The sequence below is a fragment of the Scyliorhinus canicula genome, chromosome 13, assembly GCF_902713615.1.
Source record: "Scyliorhinus canicula chromosome 13, sScyCan1.1, whole genome shotgun sequence".
In the NCBI taxonomy this organism is placed as follows: Eukaryota; Metazoa; Chordata; class Chondrichthyes; order Carcharhiniformes; family Scyliorhinidae; genus Scyliorhinus; species Scyliorhinus canicula.
In genome coordinates this window covers 44,622,988-44,647,608 of record NC_052158.1, presented here as the reverse complement: position 1 = coordinate 44,647,608, position 24,621 = coordinate 44,622,988, and the positions used below count along the sequence as shown (strand labels likewise).

At 48.9% G+C, this 24,621-nt stretch overlaps 2 protein-coding genes across 3 annotated transcripts in view; both read right to left on the bottom strand.

Annotated features, from left to right (window-relative positions):
• Window positions 1–24,621, bottom strand: part of LOC119976643 (zinc finger protein 721-like) — a 999,221-nt gene that overhangs the window by 705,072 nt on the left and 269,528 nt on the right. The window lies entirely within an intron of this gene.
• The window catches only part of LOC119976637 (zinc finger protein 345-like), a 51,675-nt gene continuing 33,474 nt past the window's right edge, over window positions 6,421–24,621 (bottom strand). The window contains exons 1-4 of one of the 2 annotated variants that reach the window (XM_038817277.1): window positions 20,040–20,060; window positions 10,415–12,323; window positions 8,902–9,040; window positions 6,421–8,793 (exon numbers count right to left, since the gene is read on the bottom strand). In XM_038817277.1, the coding sequence (XP_038673205.1) occupies window positions 8,033–8,793; window positions 8,902–9,040; window positions 10,415–11,788 (2,274 nt within the window). In that variant the 5' untranslated portion in view covers window positions 11,789–12,323; window positions 20,040–20,060 and the 3' untranslated portion in view covers window positions 6,421–8,032. Of the gene's footprint in view, window positions 8,794–8,901; window positions 9,041–10,414; window positions 12,324–20,039; window positions 20,061–24,621 lie in introns of those variants that run through there. The other variant, XM_038817276.1, reaches the window with a different exon arrangement.

Sequence of the window (24,621 nt, the reverse complement as noted above, 5' to 3'; positions counted from 1 at the left end):
ATATTTTGCTGCCCACTGGATTGGCCTATGATATCCTCTCCTTCCACCTCCCCCCCGCCCCCCACTGGTTTCAGCACCCTTCCTCTTCTCTCGTGGTTTCCCCATTTTTCTCCCCCCGGATTGCACAGTCTTTTGGTTCTTCATCTTTTTTTTTCTTAGCTTACTCCTCGTTGCTGGTCTCGAACAGGCCCCAAGTATCCAGGAAGCCTTCCTCTGACCCTCGGATGGCGTACTTAATCTTCTCCAGGTGGAGAAATTCCAAGAGGTCAGCGAGCCAGTCTGCAGCTGTGGGTGGTGCTGCCGATCGCCAGCCGAGCAGATTCTCCGGCAAGCGATTAGGGAAGTGAAAGCAAGGGCGTTGGCCCCCTTCCCCATGTGTAACTCTGGCCGCTCTGATACCCCGAAGATTGCCACTATTGGGCATGGCTTCACCCTCACAACCTTGGACATTGCTTCGGAGAAGGCTGTCCAGAACCCAGCATGCTTGGGACAAACCTAGAACATGTGGGTGTGGTTAGCTAGGCCCTTCTGGCACCGCTCACATTTGTCCTCCACCTCCTGGAAGAACCTTCTCATTCGGGTTCTGGTCAGGTGCGCTCTGTGCACCACTTTGAGCTGCATTATACTTAGCCTTGCGCAGGAGGAGGTGGAGCTCACCCTGCTCAGTGCTTCGCTCCAGAGACCCCATCCCACCTCTGTTCCCAGTTTGCCCTCCCATTTTTGTCTGGTCCCTTCCAGTTGTGTTCAGGCTGTCTCCAGTAGCTGTCCGTATATTTTCCCACATAGCCCCCCCCCCCCCTTCTCGCTGCTTGTGCCTATCAGGTCCTCTCATAGTGTGCTTTCTGGGGCCTCGGGGTACCCTACTGTCTCTTTGCAGAGGAAGTGCTTTATTTGGAGGTGTCTCAATTCCTGTCCTCTTCATAGTTTCCACTTCCTCGTCAGTTTGTCCAGTGTCGCCAGTCTGTGCCCTACATAAAGTCCCCGACCGTCAGTGTGCCCCCGTTCCACCTCCATCTTTTGAAGGTGGTATCTAGCATGGCTGGGGGAATCTGTGATTGCCGCAGATGGGGGGCCATAAGGGACATTTTGGTTATCCCGAAGTGTTGACTCAACTGGGTCCATGTTCTCAGTGTGGCCTCTACCACTGAACTCGTTGTGTACCTTGTTGAGGGGGATGGGAGTGCTGCTGTGGCCAGGGCTGGAGGGTTGTTCCTTTACAGGATGCCTCCTCCATTTGTACCCAATCCGTGTCGGGTTCTTGTACCCATCCCCTCACTTTTTCCGCCGTTGCTTTGGCTAGGTTCATGAGAGGGAGATGGGATGTTTGGATCCGTGGAGATCCAAACGGATCCACGAGATAGGGAGTACACGTTCTTTCAGTTAGTGCTAAAGGTGTTCTCAAGGATCAACTTTTATGTGGTGGGAAACGCTGTTAGCTGGGGTAAGGAAGGCCGAGTACTTGACGATCGTGATATCGGACCATGCTTCGCACTGGGTGGATGTGATCTTGGAGAAGGGCTCAGTCCCAGAGCTGGCAGGGAGGCTAGTTGTGGGTTTGACGGCAGACCCGAATTTCTGCACCAGGATGGGGAAGGTGATTGAGGGGTTTGTGGACTTCAACCAAAATGGGGAGGTCTTGCCATCAGGGATTTGGGAGGTGTTGAAGGAGGTAGTGAGGGGCAAGGCCATTTCATTCAGGGCGAAGGGAGGTGTGGGGAGCAACCACAGCGGTTGGTAGAGAAGATTTTGGAGGTAGATGGAAGATATGCGGAGGACCCGGAGCTGGGGGTTTTGGTGAGGAGGAAGGAGTTGCAGATGAAGTTTGATCTTCTGTCCATGAAGAGGGCAGTTTGGCAGCTGAGGCGAGTGAGGGGCTTTGTCTATGAGTATGATGAGAAAGCAGCAATAAGGGAAGATGCAGTCAGGTAAGGCACCAGGGGCGAATGGATTCCTGGTGGAATTTTATAAAAAATTCAAGGATAAGTTGGCACCGCTGGTGGTAGAAATATTTGAGGAAGCGGTTGTAAGGGGAGCATTGCTGGAGACGATGATGCAGACACCCATCTCATTATTACTCAAAAAGGAGAATAATCTGGTCTGACAGGCCCATTTCACTACTGAATGTAATGCTAAGATATTGGCAAAGGTGTTGGCACCGAGGTTGGAGGAGTATCTTCTCAACGTGGTGGGGGAGGATCAGACGGGGTTTGTCAAGGACATGCAGCTGTCGTCAAATGTTGTTGAATGCGGTGCTTTTTCTGGCATAGGAAAGGGAGCTGGTGGTGGTGGCATTAGATGTGGAGAAGGCGTTTGGAGTTATTTGTTTGCAGTGCTGAAGAAGTTTGCCTTTGGGCCAAAATTGTGGGAAGGGTGAAATTGTTATGCAAGGACCCGACAGCATGTGTGTGGATGAATGATACGAATTTGGGTTACTCTCCACTATTTCAGGGAACTAGGCAGGGATTCCCATGTCCCCTCTTCTCTTCGTGCAGGCGATTGAGCCCTTGGCCATTGGGCTGAGGGACTCGGACTTATGGAAGGGGATAGTGAGGGGGATGGGTGGAGCATAGGATGTCTCTGTATGCTGATGATTTGCTGCTGTACATCTCTGGTCCTAGCTCGATGATTAGGGACATAATGGGATTGCTAAGGAAATTTGGGACGTTTTCGGGTACAAGTTAAATTTAGAGAAGGACAATATTTTGTGGCGTCTTCTCCAGGTGCAGCGGTGGGAGTGGGAGAGTTGCCATTCCGGGCAGCAACAACTCATTTGGGTATTTGGGGTGTGGGACTGGGCGCAACTTTGTAAGCTTAATTTCACGAGCCTGGTGGGGAGGGTGAACGAGGACTCGGTGTGATATGACAGTCTCCCTTTGTTGCTGGCAGGCTGGGCGCTGGCAGCAAAATTGAACATTCTACCAAGGTTCTTGTTTATGTTCCAGTCTTTTTGCCAAAGTCATTCTTTCGAGGGGTGGACAGCCTGGTCTCGTTGTTTATATGGACAGGGAAGGTAGACAGGATAAAGAAGGTGGTGCTCCAAAGGGAGCAGCAGTCAGGGGGTTTGGTCCTTCTGAATTTGTTATGCTATCACTGAGCGAATGGGGAGAAGGTGTGTGCCTGGAGTAGAGCTGGAGGCTGTGTGGGTTTGGATGGAGGCGGGTTTTTGTAAAGAGTCGGGGCTGCGGGCGCTGGCAACGGCACCACAACCGTTCGCCCCGGGGAATTACGCGGGTAGTCCTGTGGCGGTAGCCACACTGAAGATTTGGAGGCAATATCGACAGCAATTCAAGTTGAGGGCAGGTTCGAGGGTGATGTCGATAAGAAGGAATAATGGGTTTGAGCTGGGAAGGATGGATGCGAGGTTCTAGGGATGGGAGGAGAAAGGCGTGAAAGAGATGAAAGATTGTTTTTGGAGGCCCGGTTCGCAAGCTTGGACGAGCTGGGGGTGAGGTATGGGCTCCACCGTGAGGAGGGCTTTAGGTATATGCGGGTGTGGAATTTTGCAAGAAAGGACTTTCCTTTCACCTGAGGGTGAAGATAAGCTGTCTGTCTGAGGGGGTGGAGGGTAACTGCGAGTGGTATGGGAGGAGCCAGCCAATCATGTTCATATGTTCTGGTCCTGCCCGAAGCTGGATAAATATTGGGGGTCATTTTTCAGCACCAGGTCTGAGGTTCTACATGTGGAATTGGAGTCGGGTCCCCCGGAGGCCATTTTCAGGGTGTCAGATCTGCCGCAGTCGCAGGCGGTACGGGGGCAGATGGTTTAGCCTTTGCCTCATTGATCACTCGCAGATCACTTCACCCTGTTGGGGTGAAGGTCAGATTCTCCACACTGTGCGTCAGTGCGGCTCGGGGAATCTAATGGAGTTCCTGTATTTGGAGAGGGTGGAATTTGCTCTGAGAGGGCAGACGAGGGGTTCCACCAGAGATGGAATTTATTTGTTTTACATTTTGGGGATCTGGTTGCCTTCAAGGGGGAAGAGTGGTATTGGGATTGAGTTTATTTGTTGTTAAAGTGTTGAAAATCTGAAAAAAATGATCTTTCAAAAGACAATTGACCCCCTCCTCACATCCCAAGTCAATGCCCAAACACTGGCTTCTTGTCCTCTTTCCCTCTCTGCTGTGTCCCTCTCCCCCACTCTCTCTCCCTTGTTCTCTGTTGGATGGTCTTCCTTCCACCTGAACCCACCACTGCAAGACATCACTGCCTTGGATGCTGTAGCTCATCCTCTTCTGATCTGCTGTCAAACTCATCCAAGACTACACGTCCCACACTGATGCTGTCAGTTTGAAAGCCTCCGAGAATGAAGAATGCTCTCCCCACACTAGAGACCTGTGGGGAATCAGGTGTGGAAATGCTCCTTATGCTGTGTGAGACGATCCAGCTGAGAGACCTGTTTACTTGGTGCTTTGTGCTGAGCTGTTTGACTGGAGCAAACCCAATCCGAGACAAAAAGCCTGGAAATTGGGATTTTCGTTACAGGGAGACAGAGTATCCTGTGAGTCAGGCCGAGTGACTGTGGCATGAGTGAGGAGGATGCTGAATGGAAGGCCTGTCCAGGACAACCAGCACTGTATCGAAGTTTAAAAAACAGAAAAACATAAAAGTTGTCATGCCTCACACACCCCCATCCCATCCATGCAAAATGATATTCCACCCAAGGCCCTTTATATCTTCTATGTCATCCCATGCCTTCCATCTATGACCTTTCATCCTCTCCATGCCAAACTCTGCCCCCCCCCCCCCCCCCCCACCAGTCCAGATGGTGCTTTATAGCCCCTATGCTAATTAGTGGCAACTCAAACCAACCTAATTCCCCACCCACCCATTGCCCATGCACCATCAATGCCAATCTCCCATTATCACTAATGGGCAGACCTCAGGACCCAATCTGAAGTTTAATAAAATTAAGTTCCAATTGTCTGCTGCAGGCATAATATTTTGAACATCTATTTATGAAAAATTCATTAAAATGCCATTTACTACATTTACGTTCCTTCAATTACATTTGTGATGATTGGAAGATATTAGGAAAATTGGATTATAAATATTGGGACAAGTTAAGAGTTCAAAACCTGGGGTTACACTGTGTGGCTGTGGTGATCATGGTTTTGAAAAGGATTTTGTTTTTCTTTTTGGGAATAGTGTGTAAAATTGACGAAGGGATATGTTTTTCAGTCCAGACAAATGGACTGTGGTTTGACTGGGGAGTTAATGTGCTTTTGCAGCCTGCAGAGATTTTTTTTAGCTTGGGGAGATGAGGCAATTGCTGGGTGGAGCCCAGAAAGTTAGAAAGGCAGGGAGTTTGGAGAAGCGTTGAGAGACAGAGGAGCAGAATTCTGATCTGCCTGGCTCTGAGTCCACAATTAATTCCAAGTAGGAGAGTATTAAAAAAGAATAATATTTTAAAGCAAAGAAATCTTGTCTGAAGACAATGAAGAGGCTGAAACAGGCTTTTGAAAATATTCAGCCAGAGTCTGGTTCCAACCAGAGCCAAATCTGTTTTATAAAGCAAGTATTATTCTATGCCCTGCTAATTTTAAGATGGATTAAGAGCTGTATATTTATTTTGTTATTGTTTAATGGGAAATTGTTTCATAAATTGTTTAGAAAAACCAAAGATCTATTTTTCCTGCAAACCCTTCCTGGAGTGAATCATTGTTTCCTTACAGGCTTAAAATAAACTAAAATATTGAGGTTTTGGTCCAGTAGCCTAGCCACTGTTGGGTTCTGGTTTGGGATCATAGTACATTATCCCATATAACCCCAAAATTAATTCCATATAAAAACTCATAGTCCCACTTCAAACTGTCCGTAACAATCAAACTGAAATTGCAGGCATCCAACTGTGATCATGGATGGTTGTGAAATCTGTCATGCACAACTAATCCAGTCAATCACGGAGGTTTAGGCCATCAGGCAGAGTGAAAGGCATTTTAACACTCCAAACAGTTATTTCCAAGAACTAAAGGCAGAAGTTTTAAATGCCTTTTGAGCTTGACAGATCCCTTTGATAGTTCATCTCAACAGTTTTGGCAATTATTTTCAACGAGCTCCCAGTTCTAATGAGTTAATGCAGTTTTTACACACATTCATTGCCAACTTTTAGTAATCTCAACGGATATCTTACTTTTCCCAACGGGCACCTTAGCTGCCACAAATGTGTCTGGGGACCTGAAGTAAAGGGGTACCTTTCATCTCCACAAGGGCACTCTATTCAAACAACTCCATGGAGTTCAGACCAGCTCCTAATGAGTCAAATCTGCACACGTTGGAATCCAGACACCTCTCACCCCAAAACCATATGTCACAAGCCCAGTTGATGTATAACTGGACGGGAAGATCCCAGAATGGAACCCTGGCTCATAAGTCCCTAACTTCTAATCAAATGTGGAGGAACAGAGTCACATGACTGTGAATTAGTTTTAACAAGAATAATTTTTTTATTAAACATGAAAAATGAATTATAATACAATTCTCTGTTACTCCTCCTTTAGGTCAGCAATCACACACCGGTTTTAAGATTAACACAGATGACAAAGTACATTTGAAGTTACAATGATCTCATTAACACACAGTTAGTGTCTGTGGATTTCTCCTCAGAATCTCCCCCGATGATTGTCATATGAGAGTTTCCAAACTCCACTCTCAAAATACATTTGAAAATCTTCTCTCGTAGTAATACTTTTACTTTGCGGTTTGCATTCCGGACCCTAGTCCAGATTTTACAAGTGATACTCTTTCACAAAGTTTCTGCTCCACTTTAAACAGTGCCTCCCTTCCAGGATTTGTCCCAACCCCTTTAGTATTTCTTTGGCTTGTCTGTCTTCCACTGTAACACAAATTCTGATTTCCAACTAATACTTTCTTCCCAAACACTTTAATATTTGTTTCTGGGCAGCATGGTGGCACAATGTTCAGCACCGTTGCCTCATGGCACAGAGGACCCCCGTTCGATCGCGGCACCAGGTCACGTGGAGTTGGCACATTCTGCCCGTGTTTGTAACACAAATTCTGATTTCCAACCAATACCTTCTTCCCAAACACTTTAAGATTTGTTTCCAAGAGGGTAATAAGCTATTACAAACTTAAGAATTACTTCAGAGACCTTTCTTGAGCATTCTGACCAACCAATTCCTGCTCAGTTCTGTGACCTGAAATGAACAGTACCCGGTTCTGCTCCCCATTCCGCTTTGTTCATTTAACAGCAGACCGGGCAGAAACCTTTCTTAATTAACTTGCATAATGAGCTGCTCGTTAGATTTCTGTCACTGGCTGCCTTAACCATTAGTCCGTTGTGTGGTTTTTCTCAGAGCAAAGCTGAGAGAGATGTTCTATCTCTAGCTGCTCATCACCAACTACCTCTGGCTTCCAGCTAAAACTAAAGGACAAAGAAAGCACTCCCGCTGTCTCTGCAATGGCCTCTAGTTGCTAAGAAAGAAAATTCTGGAAAATCTCAGCAGGTCTGGCAGCATCTGTAGGGAGAGAAAACGGCTAAAGTTTCGAGTCCAATGACTCTTTGTCAAAGCCTCTAGTTGCTAAGCAACTATAATCATTCTTCATGTTTAGCTCTCTATAAAAACAAGCTCTCTAGAATCCCAGCTGGAACTGAAACCAACCCCCACACATTGTCCAGAATGAAATTTAACTATAGGTTCCTTTCCAGGCACAGAAACATTAAAAGAAACCTACCTAAAATCAGACCTTATTTCTAATGTTGACCAATACACATATAAATCCCATAAAACTATCTTTGGTTTCTGAACACACGAGTGGAAACAGCTACCAATTTCTATGGACAGCTGACTCTTTGAAATGTACAAACCACAACCCGGACCATTCTTGATCCCAGAAAAATAGGAGATGCTGTGATCTGGGGGCGTGACTTCCAGCTTTAAACCTCTTCATTTTCCTCACAATGGGAGGCTCTCTGTCATGGCAACAATCCAGACCAAAAAGAGAGAAAAATATTCCTCATGATAAAGGAGGGTGGAGATAAAGGTAGAGGTGGCGGTGTTGGAGGGAGGGACCCTACTTCGTTCTGTGTCTCCACCATCCCCATGATGTGACCTTTCCTGTACGAGAGGCATGTCCAGCAGCAGATGTCTCTGCATTGGGCTGCTGCTGGCCTGAAGGTGCAGGCGCTACAGTCTGAGGAGACAGAATTTGCCTCATTTCATTCAAAGTTTCATTGCTTCTTTGCAGAAGCTGACAAAGAAACTCATTCTGCCGCTGAAGAATCTCATTGTTTCTTTGAAGATTATGCTGAAGAATCTCATCATTTATTTGCAGAGTCTGTCTAAGCTCCGTCTTAAATTCAGCCAAAGTTTGCTGAAGCAAGTTAGAAGTGGCCTGATACCTCTCTGAACTTTGAATTGGTTCTTGATGTAAGCGCTGAAGAGGTTTAAGATCACCTTCATTTTCTTCACCAGCAGCATGGGCCTGATGATGTCCACGTGCTCGTGGAGACGGTGGATTTTTTGCTCCCAAAGTTGCAGGTTCCTCACCTCCAGAAGGTTCTGAGTGCCCTCCCTCCACCACAGCAGCCAGAGTATCACAGGTCTCCTTCTTCACACAAGCCACAATATTTAACTTGAACTCACCAACACTGCCTTCCAAATCAGACATCTTACCCTCATGACACTCCTCTCCCTCCTCCACTGCAGCTGCCATGCCACATTGCTGTGAGGTATTCAGCTCTGTCCCTTCCTCATCAGCTCTTTCAGGAATCTCGGTCGCTGCTGCCAACTCTCCTCCATCACCATCTAATGTGTCCATGGACACTCGTGTATCTGTCAGAGGAAGGAAATCACAATTATTATCTTTTGTTGCATAAATTAACTCTCCTCCTAATGGTTTAAACACTGAGCTGCTGACATCACCTTTGCTCATCACCATACCTGATCCTCCATTGGTTATCTTGGGTTTGGAGGGGCCAAACAGCTTCCTCGTGAACTCCTCCTGTTCCGTCAGCTCCTTGATGTACGGAACCCGCCCTCCGGTCGACGAGAACTCCTGGGTGTTATGAGCCAGTTTTAGCTAAAGGAAGAATGAAAATTAAAAAGAAATCATGGTCCAGACTTTGCTGTGCTGTCTTGTGACACATTTTCCAAGTGTTGGAGAGTTTTCAGCCTGCACCCAGGGGGATTTCTGATTAGAGATCAATCTTATGACACAGTCAGAGCCATCTCCAAGGCATTTTTAAAATAAATTTAGAGTAACCAATTAATTTTTCCAATTAAGGGGCAATTTAGCGTGTTCAATCCACCTAGCTTGCACATCTTTTGGATTGTGGGGGTGAGACCCACGCAGACACGGGGAGAATGTGCAAACTCAACACGGACAGTGACCCAGAGCCGGGATCGATCCTGGGACCTCGGCGCCGTGAGGCAGCAATGCTAACCTACTGCGCCACTGTGCTGCCCTTTTCTCCAAGGCATTTTAGACCACATCATAATATTAGTTTAAAATATCTTGTGACTTCTGTATTTTCAATTCCAAAATGATTTAAAGTCTAAAAAAATGAACATATTTATATATTTAATATTTAGGTATTGCTCTCTTATCCATCGTAGGTTAACTTGTGCATCAGCAGCAACTTCTGTACAGATTGATGTCTTAATTTGGTGATATTTGGCGATCACCCTGTGGTATGGAGACACAGTGGTGAACACTGCTGCCTCACAGCGCCAGGGACCCAGGATCAATTGCAGCCTTGGGTGACTGTGCGGAGTTTGCATGTTCTCCCTGTCCCTGCATGGGTTTGTTACGGTTGTTCTGGTTTCCTCCCACAGTCCAAAGATGTGAAGGTTAGGTAGATGGGCCATGCCAAATTGCCCCTTAGTGTCCGAAAGGTTAGGTAGGGTTACGGGGATAGGGTGGGACGTGGGCCCGGTAGAGTGCTCTTTCCAAGGTTCAGTGCAGACACAATGGACCAAATGGCCTCCTTCTGCACTGTAGGATTCTATGATCTGGTCAAAGGTTAAATTGGCCTTGAAACGATTGGACTGATGTTGGGAGAGGTTGGAGACAGGCACTGCTGACACAGATAGTACATTGGAAGGACAGCTCCCCTGTGTGAACACTGGAGGGTAAACAACACAGGCAGCTCTTGTGTAAGGGAAGCAGGTGAGCTGCAGTGTGAATGTGCTGGTGTCTGTGGAGGTTTGATGACCGTGAGAATGATTTGAAGCGCACCTCGCACGTGAATGGTTTGTCACTGGTGAGCAGAGGGCTGATTAGTCAGAGAATGATTTGTTACATATCATATATGTGAATGGTTTGTCTCCTGTGTGACTGTATTGCTGTGTGCAGAGGGAAGGTGATTCAAGGAATGATTTGTAACATTCTGTGCATATGAATGTGTCAGTGTACGCAAAAAGCCAATGGGTCCGAGAATAATTTGTCACATACCTTGCCTGGGAGCGGAGTCTCCCCTATGTGAATGCGTTCGTGCTGACGGAGGGTCGATGACTGCGAGAATGATTTGTCACACACCTCGCATGTGAAGGGTTTCTCCCCTGTGTGAATCCTCTGGTGTGCCTGAAGATGGGAAGATTGGTTGAAAGCTTTCTTACAAAAATCACATTTGAAGGGTTTCTCCCCTGTGTGAGTGCGTCGATGCTGACGTAGGGTCGATGACTCTGAGAATGATTTGTCACACACCTCGCATTTGAAGGGTTTGTTCCCTGTGTGAATCCTCTGATGTGTCAGAAGGTTGGAATTTCGGTTGAAAGTCATCGCACAAACATCACAGGTGAAGGGTTTCTCCCCGGTGTGAAGACGTTTATGTTCACTGAGGCTTGATGATCGTGTGAATGATTTGTCACACACCTCACATGTGAAGGGTTTCTCCCCTGTGTGAATTCTCTGGTGTGATTGAAGGTTACAATTTCGCTTGAAAGTCATCTCACAAACATCGCACCTGAACTGTTTCTCTTGCTTCCCTGTGTGAAGACGTTTGTGTTGAATGAGGCTTGATAACCACGTGAATGATTTGTCACACACCTCACATGTGAAGGGTTTCTCCCCTGTGTGAATGCGTTGGTGCTGACGGAGCGTGGATGAGAACGAGAATGATTTGTCACACACCTCGCACTTGTAGGGTTTCTCCCCAGTGTGAATCCTCTGGTGTGACTGAAGATTGCAATTTTGGTTGAAAGTCATGGCACAAACATCACACTTGAAGGGTTTCTCCCCTGTGTGAACACGTTGGTGTTCAATGAGGCTTGATGACCGTGTGAAAGATTTGTCACACAGCTCACACATGAAGGGTTTCTCTCCTGTGTGAATCCTCATGTGTGACAGAAGGTTGAAATTTCGCTTGAATGTCAGCTCACAAACATCACACCTGAACTGTTTCACTTTCTCCCCTGTGTAAAGACATTTGTGCTTACTGAGGCTTGTTGAGCGTGTGAATGATCTGTCACAAACCTCACACGTGAAGGGTTTCTCACCTGTGTGAACACGTTGATGTACACGGAGAATACATGATAGCGAGAATGATTTGTCACATACCTCACACGTGAAGGGTTTTTCCCCTGTGTGAACACGTTGATGTTTACGGAGGTTCGATGACCATGCAAATGACTTGCCACACACCTCGCATGTGAAGGGTTTCTCACCTGTGTGAATCCTCTGGTGTGACACAAGATGGAAACTGTGTTTGAAAGTCATCTGACAAACATTACACCTGAAGGATTTCTCAACTGTGTGAGTGCGTTGGTGTTTACGGAGTGTCAATGACATTGAGAATGATTTCTCACACATGAATGGTTTCTCCACCATGTGAATGGTGCCTCATGAGATTCACAGACATCACAAAATCCTTCATCACAAATACCACAACTGAATAGTTTCCTTTCCTTGTGTTAACAGTAGTTGTAACAAATGCACCCAAGAAGATCTAACGAGCCTGTGGAGTCCTCAACGCACTCCTCACACTTGAATAACCTCCCACCTGTAGGAATGAGTCAGTAGTTCATGAGGCTCGATGAATGATTGAAGCTCTCACCACACTTGGAGCCCACTCACCACATCTTCCCAGCCTCACTCTGACCGATTGCCTGGAGCTGAACCTTCGGGAAGATTGATTCTGATGGAAGGTTTCACACCACTGACCAGTTGCAGATCTGATGATCTGTCAAAGTTCCCCTGACCCGACCGATTTCCAGATGATGGTTTCACTGCCCAAACTTCTATGTGTTGAGCAATGCTGGGAAGGGACTAGATATCTTCCCACTGTTGTGTAGTTGATCTTTGGGTGATGGTGAGGATCTATCTGCGGTGTCTATCCTCTCTGGTGTAGTATGGTGCAATCCTTCTGTAAAACAAGAAAAGGAAACATGATTCTCTCCAACTCCCTCTCCTCCTTTGCTGAAGGGTCTGACTCCTCATTTAGAGACTGTTCCACTGTAAGTACCAGTCCCCTGAGTGGGTATCAGATACAAGTTCTTTCTTTTTCCTCATTTGACTGTTACACACCCTCTGTTTCCAGCAGGGACACTGGACAGTGTCCAGGATCAGAAAATGTGGCTATTTTCTTTCCTCCACCCAGATCCCCATCTTCCCAGGCACCATGAGGACAATGGAAAAGACAGTCGGGCAGAGTGTAAAACGGGCTATCAATTCACCATTTGCTCCTGTTGTTCTGGCAAAGACCAGTTTTACCCTCCAAGAATGTGTTTAATACAAAAAGCACTCAGGAGAAACGTTAAGCAATGGAGATTTTGAGATTTCTACGTGTTTTCCCAAATTCTTTTAAGAAAACTTAGGGCAGCACGTGAACACAATGGTCAACACGTACGTCACAGCGCCAGGTTCCCAGGTTCAGTTCCCGGCTTGGGTCACTGTCTGTGCGCAGTCTGCACGTTCTCCCAGTGTCAATGTGGTATCCTCGGGGTGCTCCGGTTTCCGCCCACAGTCCAATGATGTGGTTAGGTGGATTGGCCAATGTAAATTACCCTCAGTGCCCAAAAAAAAAATGTTTGGTAGGGCTACTGGGTTACAGGGATAAGGAGGTGTGGACTTAAGTAGGGTGCTCTTTCCAAGAGCCGGTGCAGACTCGATGGGCCGAACAGCATCATAGAACATACATACACTGCAGAAGGAGGCCATTCGGCCCATCGAGTCTGGACCGACCCACTTAAGCCCTCCCCTATCCCCCTAACCCAATAACCCCTCCTAACCTTTTTGGACACTAAGGACAATTTATCATGGCCAATCCACCTAATCTGCACATCTTTGGACTGTGGGAGGAAACCGAAGCACCCAGAGGAAATCCACGCAGACACGGGGAGAACATGCAGACTCTGCACAGAGTGACCCAGCAGGGAATCGAACCTGGGACCCTGGCGTTGTGAAGCCACAGTGTTGACCACTCTGTTACTGCGCTGCGTCCTTCTGCGCTGTAAATTCTATAATCCAAAACACAGTAAATTTCCAGTGGCAACCATGGAGTGAGTGGCTGCACATAATGTAGCTCCCCCCTTAGGAAGGACAATTTGGCCCTTTCTGCCCATTATACGGGGATGTTGCAGGTAGCAGGTAGGGAAAGTGCTCCCAGGGCAGAACAAGATATTATCCTTTTTGCTGGGTGATGTTGAGGAGTTGTCAAACAAGGGCTGTGTTGAAAAAAGGGCATTCTTTGGTCCGGGATGACACGCATGGCTCAACAAGGATGGTACTTATGGTGTCGTTGCCCACGTAGTGGTCAACAGAGCAGTTGGTCAAATTTTTCTCAGATGAATTTGAGGCCTCCGAGGACCTGGCGAGAGTGGCAGAGCCAATTCAGGCTGCCCCGGAGAGGTTGGAACAGAGGCTAGAGGCGCAGATTGCGAGGCATCAGGAAGTGGAGGAGACGGTGGTTGAGCACAAAGATCGGATTGCCTCTTTGGAGGAAAAAATGTTGATGATGGCGGACGGGTCAGAAGAATTTGAGGGAGAAGATCGATGATCTGAAAAAATGCTCAAGGAGGCAAAACTTAAGGATTGGATTGGATTTGTTTATTGTCACGTGTACCGAGGTACAGTGAAAAGTATTTTTCTGCGAGCAGTTCAACAGATCATTAAGGATTGTGGAGCTGTTGAAAAGCATTGAGGCACGAAGGCCACTGAATATGTGGCAAGGATGTTTGGGACGTTGGTGAGTGAGGGGGTCTATAACCATCCTTCAGAGGTTGATCAAACTCATTGATCATCGAGGAGGAGGCCGAGAGCTGGGGAGCTGCTGTGGCCGATCATCATATGGCTCCATCGGTATTTGGTCAAGGAAAGGATCCTGATGTGGGCAAAGGAGACTCAGGAAAGCATCTGGGAAGGGCATGCTGTCCACATCTACAATGACCTAGGCACAGAGCTGGCCAAGAGAAGGGCCAGGTTCAACAAGGCCAAGGCTTTTGAGGGGCAAGATGCGATTTGAGATGATATACCTGGCTCACTTGTAGGCCACACATGGGGTAAAAGAGTGCAAAAAGAGTACCTTTTTTAGAGATCATATTGGGGGACATTTGAGGACTTGGATTGGATTGGATTGGATTGGATTGGATTTGTTTATTGTCACGTGTACCGAGGTACAGTGAAAAGTATTTTTCTGCAAGCAGCTCAACAGATCATTCAGTACATTGGAAGAAAGGGAATTGAACAGAATTCAAGAAAGTACATGAGAATACATAATAGGGCTACACAATATATACAATGTAACTACATAAGCATTGGCATCGGATGAAGCAGACAGGGTGTAGTATTAATGAGGACAGTCCATAAAAGGGTCGTTTAGGAGTCTGGTGACAGTGGGGAAGAAGCTGTTTTTGAGTCTGTTCGTCCGTGTTCTCAGACTTCTGAATCTCCTGCCCGATGGAAGAAGTTGGAAAAGTGAGTAAGCCGGGTGGGAGGGATCCTTGATTATGCTGCCTGCTTTCCCCCAGCAGCGGGAGGTGTAGATGGAATCGATGGATGGGAGGCAGGTTCGTGTGATGGACTGGGCGGTATTCACGACTCTCTGAAGTTCCTTGCGGTCCTGGGCCGAGCAGTTGCCATACCAGGCTGGGTGGGTTCACCTGCAAGGCTGTGGAACTCTACTGGTGGGGGATGGGGGGGGAAATTGTTTGTCTTCATGTACTATTGTTACCCACTTTGTATTGTTAATGTGTAAGAGTTGGATTTTGTAATGTTTGTTGCCCTACGGATATGGGGTTATGTATGGGACATAGTGGGAAGCACAGAGAGTGGAGGAGTTGGAGGGGTTTGTGGTTACAAGGTGGTCGGGTGGGGCGGGGTATAAGGGTTTTTTTTATTATAAGGGAATTGTGTTTTTAGCCTTGGGTGGGGGTTACCTGGCTAGCAGAAATGCTAGGTAACGGAGGTTTGGTGGGGGGGGGGGGGGGCGCGACTGGCTGCATGGGGATTGTTTTTTCTCGCTTTTTTGTTCTTGATTTAGGAAGCAAGCCTGGAGTGCTGGAATTTTTTGTTTAAGTTGGGGTGGTGCGGCGGTGGGGGAGGGCGGGGGGGGGGGGGGGGGGGGGGGTTGGTTGCTGACATGGAAGGTTTCTTTATTGAGTAGTTGTGGAGGGGGAGTGGCATCTTGGGAGGATCCAGGAGGTGGTGATATCGGAGCCTGGGGAGTCCATTCAGATTTGGGTATGGCTGATTGGCGTTGATTGGGGGGTGGCGTGTCTGGAGCCCCCCCGACCAGAATGGTCTCATGGAATGGAAGGAGACTGAATGGGCCAGTTAAGAGGTCTCGGGGATTCACCCATTTAAAGAGTTTAAAGGCGGATGTGTTTTTTATGCAGGAGACTTACTTGAGGGTTAAAGGTCAAACGAGGTTGATAAAAAGGTGGGTGGGAGAAGTGTTTCATTTGAGGATGGATATAGAACATCGAACGTAGAGAAATACAGCACAGAACAGGCCCTTCGGCCCACGATGTTGTGCTGAATCTTTGTCCTAGATTAATCATAGATTATCATAGAATCTACAATGCAGAAGGAGGCCATTCGGCCTATCGAGTCTGCACCGGCCCCCGGAAAGAGCACCCCACCCAAGGCCAACACCTCCACCCTCTCACCATAACCCAGTAACCCCACCCAACACTAAGGGCAACCCTGGATACCAAGGGCAATCCACCACGGCCAATCCACCCAACTGCACACCCCCGGACCGCGGGAGGAAACCCACGCACACACGGGGAGGATGTGCAGACTCCGCACAGACAGCGACCCAAGCCGGAACCAAACTCGGGACCACGGAGCTGCGAAGCAACTGCGCTATCCACAATGCCACCGTGCTGTCCTTAAGAACAAATTAATCTACACCCCATTATTCTACCCTAATCCATGTATCGATCCAATAGCCGCTTGAAGGTCCCTAATGTTTCCGACCAACTACTTCCACAGGCAGTGCATTCCATGCCCCCACTACTCTCTGGGTAAAGAACCTACCTCTGACATCCCCCCTATATCTTCCACCATTCACCTTAAATTTATGTCCCCTTGTAATGGTTTGTTCCACCCGGGGAAAAAGTCTCTGACTGTACTCTATCTATTCCCCTGATCATCTTATAAACCTCTATCAAGTCACCCCTCATCCTTCTCCGTTCTAATGAGAAAAGGCCTCGCATTTATAGGATATGAAGGCAAGGGGGGTAAATGGCGTTCATTAGTAAGAGGGTGGCTTTCTCGGCAAGTAACATAATAAGGGACACGGGTTAGATAGGTGATGGTGAGTGGAAGGTTAGAGGGAGCGCCCTGGTGTTAGTGAATGTCCACGTCCCTAACTGGGATATGGAATTCATGAAGAAAGTTTTAGCAACGTTTTTTTAAAAATATTTTTATTCTCCTCCTTTTTCACATTTTCTCCCAAATGAAATTAAAATGAAAATCGCTTATTGTCACGAGTAGGCTTCAATGAAGTTACTGTGAAAAGCCCCTAGTCGCCACATTCCGGCGCCTGTCCGGGTAGGCTGGTACGGGAATCGAACCGTGCTGCTGGCTTGCCTTGGTCGGCTTTCAAAGCCAGCGATTTAGCTCTGTGCTTTGCTGAGACAATTCTCCAAGTGGCCAACATAACTCTGGTATTTTTGGAGGAGCTTCGCAAAGACCCGCTTATCGAATTGGCAAGGGAATTGAAACTGGTTGTACCAGCTAAAGCTAAGAAGGTAATTGATGCAATTGCTTCACATTTAATTTGAAGGCAATGCAGCCAAGGCCGTATCCACAGTCAGTAGAATTGGCTAAGATCCAGTGACAGATGAAACAGTTAGAAATGCAGAGAGAAATGGAAATGAGGAAGTTAGAATTAGATAGAGACTTCCAGCATAAGGTACTGGAAAGGGGTGGGAAGCCTCCAGACGTGTTCATGGAGCGGATTTGGGGGAGGGGGGGGGATGTTGATCCGTGGCGGTTGGGCGCCTGGGGGCTCAGGAATTTTCTTTCTTTTTGCATATGCATCAGGTGTTCTCCCGTATTGACAGTTTTACATAGAATTTACAGTGCAGAAGGAGGCCATTCGGCCCATCGAGTCTGCACCGGCTCTTGGAAAGAGCACCCTACCCAAGGTTAACACCTCCACCCTATCCCCTAACCCAGTAACCCGACCCAACACTAAGGGCAATTTTGGACACTAAGGGCAATTTATCATGGCCAATCCACCTAACCTGCACATCTTTGGACTGTGGGAGGAAACCGGAGCACCCGGAGGAAACCCACGCACACACGGGGAGGATGTGCAGACTCCGTACAGACAGTGACCCAAGCTGGGATTCGAACCTGGGACCCTGGAGCTGTGAAGCAATTGTGCTATCCACAATGCTACGTGCTGTCCAAAAAAGCTTTGTGAGGTTACTGGGTTACAGGGATACGATGGCGACGTGGGCTTAGGATGCTCTTTCCAAGGGTTGGTGCAGACTCGATGGGCGGAATGGCTTCCTTCTGGACTGTAAATTCTGTGAAGAGAAGCTGGTTTTGGACCGAGGACACAGGTATGCCGGACAAAATCCTACTGAACTCTGATTCGGAGACTGACATGGATGTATTGTCACCATCAGAGTCACTTGTGTCAGTGCCCCCAGCCGCCTCCGTGCCAATGACTCCTTCAAGACACTCCACGAGGAAATGCCGCTCCCCAGATCGGTACTCCCCTCCAGATACCGCAGGCTGGCCCCCAATGGCTGTTCCCTGGCTCAGGCAACTAGGGGTTCCTTGGTCCTGGTCACAGACATGGACATATATCCGGGAATGGGGGGGGGGGGGGGGGGGTGTTATATCATGGAGGTCCCGGTGTCAGAACTATTAGATTCCCACGACCTCCCCTGAATACGAGCTGCCCAGTAATGAGGGAGTAGGGTTTCCCCTTTATCGGGGGATTACACCACTAGTCTAAAAACCCTGATCTGCTCCGGGAGACTGTATATCGTAACTAAAGTTAACCTTTGTTTTCTCCTTGCTTGGGCAATGTGTGCTGCTTTATCTGGGAAATTATATACACTGCACTCACTCAGACTGCACATCCCAAATTCGGCTCTCAGACACAGCACTGGGCAAAACTGGACGGCACGGCAGCATAGTGGTTGGCACTGTTGCTTCACAGCTCCAGAGACCCGAGTTTGATTCCAACTTGAGTCACTGTCTGTGTGGAGTGTCCACGTTCGCCCTGTGTCTGCATGGGTTTCCTCTCCAAAAGTCCCAAAAGACGTCTTGTTAAGTGAATTCGATATTTGAATTCTCCCTCAGTGTATCCAAACAGACGCCAGAGTGTGGCGAGGAGGGGATTTTCACAATAACTTCATTGCAGTGTTAATAATATAAGCCTACTTCTGACACTAATAACGATTATTATTAGAACTATCAAATCCAAGCCCAGGCTTCTGGGAAAGGTCGAGGCCTTCAGGTAAAATCTTTAAAGGAGACATTGAAAAACATTTGAATAAATGTGTCTCTGCCCCTCCCAGATAATTACACCTCACCTTCTCATATTCAGCAATGACCCATCAACAAAACAGCCTGTAAATCAGAAGGGAAATGCTTCCAATAAACACCCTCAATATCCAACACACAGCCAATCAAACAGTTCAGCACAAAGCGCCGAGTAAACCTGGGTGTGATTCTCTAAAATGGAGACATAATGTTTGCGCCGTTGTGAACGCCATCGCGTTTCACGACGGTGTGAAACGGGCGTGGGCAGTAGCGATTCTGACCCCCACAGTGGAGCCAGCACGGCGCTGGAGCGGTTCACGCTGCTCCAGCCTCGACCCAACCCTCGAATGCACAGTTGGGCCGTGCCAACACACGAATGCACAGTTGGGCTGCGGCAACCCACGCACGCACGAATGTGCAGAGGGGGGTCTTCCTCAGCACGCCGGCCTCAACGAACATGACGTGGGGGTTCAGGAGCCGGCCGCATAATAAAATGGGGCTGGAGAGGCTGGCTCGTGCCCCGATCACGGGCCAGAGCCCATCAGAGGCCCCCCCACGGTGAAGGAGCTCTCTTCCCCACCCCACAGGCCCCCCCCCCCCGACCCCACGCGCAGAATTCCCACCGGCTGCGAGCAGGTGTGAATGGCGCCGGTGGGACTCTGCCGTTTCCGCACGGCCGCTCGGCACATCAAGGCCAGAGAATTGGCGGCCCGACCGTGGACAGCGGCCTGCGACCGACGCCGCGCCAATGCAAATGGCGCTGATTCTCCGCTCCTCGGAGAATCGACTGCAAGCGTCTGACTGGCGCCGCGGGAAAAAATGGCTTGAATGTCTCTGCCCCTCCCAGATAATTACACCTCACCTTCTCATATTCAGCAATGACCCATCAACAAAACTCAGCCTGTAAATCAGAAGGGAAATGTTTCCAATAAACACCCTCAATATCCAACACACAGCCAATCAAACAGCTCAGCACAAAGCACAGAGTAAACAGGTCTGTGAGCTGGATCTTCTGACACAGCATAAGGGGCATTTCCACAGCTGATTGCCCACAGGATAGTCAGACTGCCTGAACATTAGTGTGGATATTGTGCAATGTAATGATTGTAAATTGTGCTCCTTCACTCACCATCTCCTGACTTGGTTTTGAGTCCCTACAGGAAGTGAAGCAGCTGTGGTAGAGGAAGAGGAGAGAATGGGCAGAGTGGGTGGGCTCTCTGATTGACGTCTCTCACAGACAATCCAACTATTTCTGCAGTAACAGGAGTTTCCTGAAGCTTAGAAAACTGACCGGGGAAACGGATGCGACTATTTAAAAGAAATAAATTTAGACTACCCAATCATTTTTTTTTCTAATTAAGGGGCAATTTAGCATGGCCAATCCACCTACCCTGCACATCTTTGGGTTGTGGGGGCGAAACCCACGCAAACATGGGAGAATGTGCAAACTCCACACAGACAGTGACCCAGAGCCGGGATCAAACCTGGGACCTCGCCGCCATGAGGCGGCAGTGCAATCCACTGCGCCATAGTCCTGCCCACAGATGCGACTACGAGCAGCAGATAGGTGGGAATTTGAACTTGTCATTGTCCCAACTGAATAAAATCCAGGGTTTCTGTGGCTATGACTCATCTTTCATTCTCACCACAGTATAAATATTTCCCACTTTCTCTGTCTTTTCGGTTTGACAAAGGGTCATCTGGACTCTTTTCTCTCCCTACAGATGCTGACAGACCATAGAACATAGAACAGTACAGCACAGAACAGGCCCTTCGGCCCTCAATGTTGTGCCGAGCCATGATCACCCTACTCAAACCCACGTATCCACCCTATACCCGTAACCCAACAACCCCCCCCCCCCTTAACCTTACTTTTTTATTAGAACACTACGGGCAATTTAGCGTGGCCAATCCACCTAACCCGCACATCTTTGGACTGTGGGAGGAAACCGGAGCACCCGGAGGAAACCCACGCACACAGGGGGAGGACGTGCAGACTCCACACAGACAGTGACCCAGCCGGGAATTGAACCTGGGACCCTGGAGCTGTGAAGCATTTATGCTAACCACCATGCTACCCTGCTGCCCCCAGCTGCCCCCAGCTGATATTTTCCAACATTTATCTCTTTGATAATTATTATAATCACAGAACACCCAGGAAGGATTAAATTCAAATGTTTATTAAGTAAATAAATGCGAGGCTGCGAGGCGGTGAGCAGTACATCCAGTCCCAGCCGGGACTATCCGAAGATGTCTGTACCCATCCTGGCTGGCTTTTATCGGTCTGCATTAATGAGCTCCTTTATTAGGCCTCCGCCCCGCAGAGGGGGAGCTTGTATTCCATGAGCCCCACAGGGAGATTAATCGGGTCGTCCCTCCCCCGACAAAGTCCGTAAGTCCGCTGTCGCAAAGGGTAGAGGCTGCATCTCTCCTTGCTTCACCAGCGCTTGCTCTGCCAACGGTTGTGGAACTCAAATTAATTTACGGTATGTTGGCATCGCTGGTTAGGCCAGTATTTATTGTCCATCCCTAGTTGCCCTTCAGAAGATGGTGGTGCGTTGCCTTCTTAAATCGCTGCAGACGTTGAGGTGTAGGTACACCCATTGTGCTGTTAAGGAAGGAGTTCAGGATGTTACCCCAGCGACAGTGAAGGAGCAGCGATATATTTCCAAGTCAGGTGAGTGACTTGGAGGGGAATCTCCAGGTGGTGGTGTTCCGAGGTATCTGCTGCTCTTGTCCTTCCAGATGGTAGTGGTCGTGGGTTTGAAAGGTGCTGCCGAAGGAACCTTGGTGGGTTACTGCAGTGCATCTTGAAAATCTGCTGCGAGTCCAGGTGGACCCTCTGCAGCCAGTTATGACCCAACTGACTGGGTCTGGGCCCTCGCACTGTGTCAGCGGCAAACAGACGGATTGCTGCCCATATGAAACCGGAGTTGTTGTAGTGCCCGCGATGACCAACGGTTCTCCCATGTATGTTGACAAACGTGCATCAGTGTCTTTCAGGTGCAGGCGTTGGATTCCTGTCCGGACTTTCTGGTACATGTGCTGACCTATGACCGAGTCAGCAGCCCCTGTGTCAGTTTTCTTTTCAAGCAGGGTGGCCATTAACATGGACGGTTATTTTGATCAGGGATAATCTTGGTGTGGAAATGCAGTTTAGCTGCATGCACTTGTCTTCGTTGGGTTGTGCTAGGTCCAAAGCTTTGGCTTTGGGTGAGCACGTCCCTCGACCAGGGCTGCGCACTTACTGATACATACATACATAGAACATACAGTGCAGGAGGAGGCCATTCGGCCCATTGAGTCTGCACCGACCCACTTCAGCCCTCTTTTCCACCCTATCCCCGTAACCCAATAACCCCTCCTAATGTTTTAATTTAGGGCAATTTATCATGGCCAATCCACCTAACCTGCACGTTTTTGGACTGTGGGAGGAAACCGGAGCACCCGGAGGAAATCCACGCAGACATGGGGAGAACATGCAGACTCTGCACAGAGTGACCCAGCAGGGAATCGAATCTGGGACCCTGGCGCTGTGAAGCAACCATGCTAATCACATGTTGCCCATGCTGGATCTGGTGCTTCTGGTCTCCACTGTTTCTCCAACCACAGGTGTAGCACCGCTGTGAATCCTCCTCCTGGGGCTCAGGGGAGACACCTTTCCGGGCCGTAGAGAGCCTTGGCCAATGGTGGCTGGGTCCCTCTTGCTCACCTGAATGGGGTGTGATCAATGTGATTCATCTCCATATCTAGCAAGCCCTGGAGTTCCTGGACTCCCTTCTCCACATTGTCATGTGAGAGGGATATCTTTATGGCCCTTTTCAAGTCCAAAGATGGTTCAGCCAGCAACTTGTGTTGGGTTGCGGGCCTTGGTGAAGTGGTACAAACCTGTGACTCTTGGGTGACAAAGATTGTCGTGCAGAGTCTGGAGTCGGTCCACCTGTGCGCTGGCACATGTACCTCGGGATAGGCCATCGGGAGACTCGTTGAGCTTACCGGGGCGATATAAAATCTCGTAGTTGTAGGTGGAGAGCTCGATCCTCCACCTCAAGATTTTATTTTTTTGATCTTGCCCCGCTGTGTGTTGTTAAACATGAAAGCTACCGACCGTTGGTCAGTTAGGAGAGTGAGTCTCCTGTCGGCCAGGTAATACCTCCAATGCCGCACAGCTTCAACGATGGCTTGGGCCTCTTTTTCGACTGAGGAGTGCTGAATTTTAGAGGCATGAAGGGTTTGTAAAATGAATGCCACGGGCCTGCCTGCCTGGTTGAGGGTGGGGGCTAGAGTGATGTCTGATGCGTCGCTCTCGACTTGAAAGGGTAACGTCTCGTCGACTGCAAGCATCGCGACCTTGGCGATGTCGGCCTTAATACCGTTGAAGGCCTGGTGAGCCTCGGCCATTAGGGGAAAAAGAGTGAATTGGATGAGTGGGCGGGCCTTGTCCGCATAATTTGGGACTCACTGAGCGTAGTAAGAAAAGAACCCCAGGCAACATTTGAGGGCCTTGGGGCAGTGGGGGAGGGGGAGTTCCATGAGGGGGCGCATGCGTTCGGGATCGGGCCCCAGAATTCTGTTCTGGACCACATAGCCGAGGATGGCTAATCGGTTCGTGCTGAACACACACTTCTCCTTGTTGTAAGTTAGGTTGAGGAGAGAGGCGGTGCAGAGAAATTTGGCAAGGTGGGCATCATGGTCCTGCTGATCGTGGCCACAGATGGTGACATTGTCAAGGTACGGGAAGGTGGCCCACAGCCACCTGGCCCAGGTGGTCCATTTCCCGTTGGAAAACCGAGACCCCGTTGGTGACACCGAAGGGAACCCTGAGAAAGTGGTAGAGGCGGCCATCTGCCTCGAAGGCAGTGTATCGGCGGTCTGCCTTACGGATGGTCGGCGGATTTTAGATCCACAGTTGAGAAGACCCGGTACTGTGCAATCTGATTTACCATATCAGATGTGCGTGGGAGGGTGTACACATCGAGCTGTGTGTACCGATTGATAGTCTGGCTGTAGTCCATGGCCATTCTGTGTTTCTCCCCAGTTTTCACCACTACCACTTGGGCTCTCCAGGGGCTGTTATTGGCCTCGATGATGCCTTCCCGAAGCAGTCGCTGGACATTGGACCTGATGAAGGTCCTGTCCTGGGCGCTGTACCGTCTGCTCCTGGTGGCGACGGGTTTGCAATCTGGGGTTAAGTTTGCAAATAGGGAAGGTGGACCGACCTTTAGGGTTGCGAGGCCACACACAGTAAAGAGTGGTAGGGGCCCGCCGAATTTCAATGTTAGGCTCTGGAGGTTGCACTGGAAATCCAGGCCGAGTAGTAAGGCAGCGCAGAGGCTGGGGAGGACGTAGAGACGGAAGCCGGTAAACTCCACACCCTGGACAGTGAGAGTGGCTATGCGGAACCCCCGGATCGCCACGGAATGTGACCTGGAGGCCAGGGAGCGGTGGGGTGTACCGCGAGGGAGCAACGCCTTACCGTATTGGGATGAATGAAGCTCTCGGTGCTCCTGGAGTCCAGCAGACAGGAGATCTCGTGCCCATCGATTTTCACGTTTGTAGAGGCGGTTGCTAGGTTATGTGGGCGAGACTAGCCAATCGTGACCGAGGCGAGACGTGGCTGGTAGTCGATGGTGGCAGACGATGGGTCCTGGTACGATGGCAGCGCCCACGGGCCGCACGTGTCGTGGGGAAGATAAGATGGTGGCACTTGA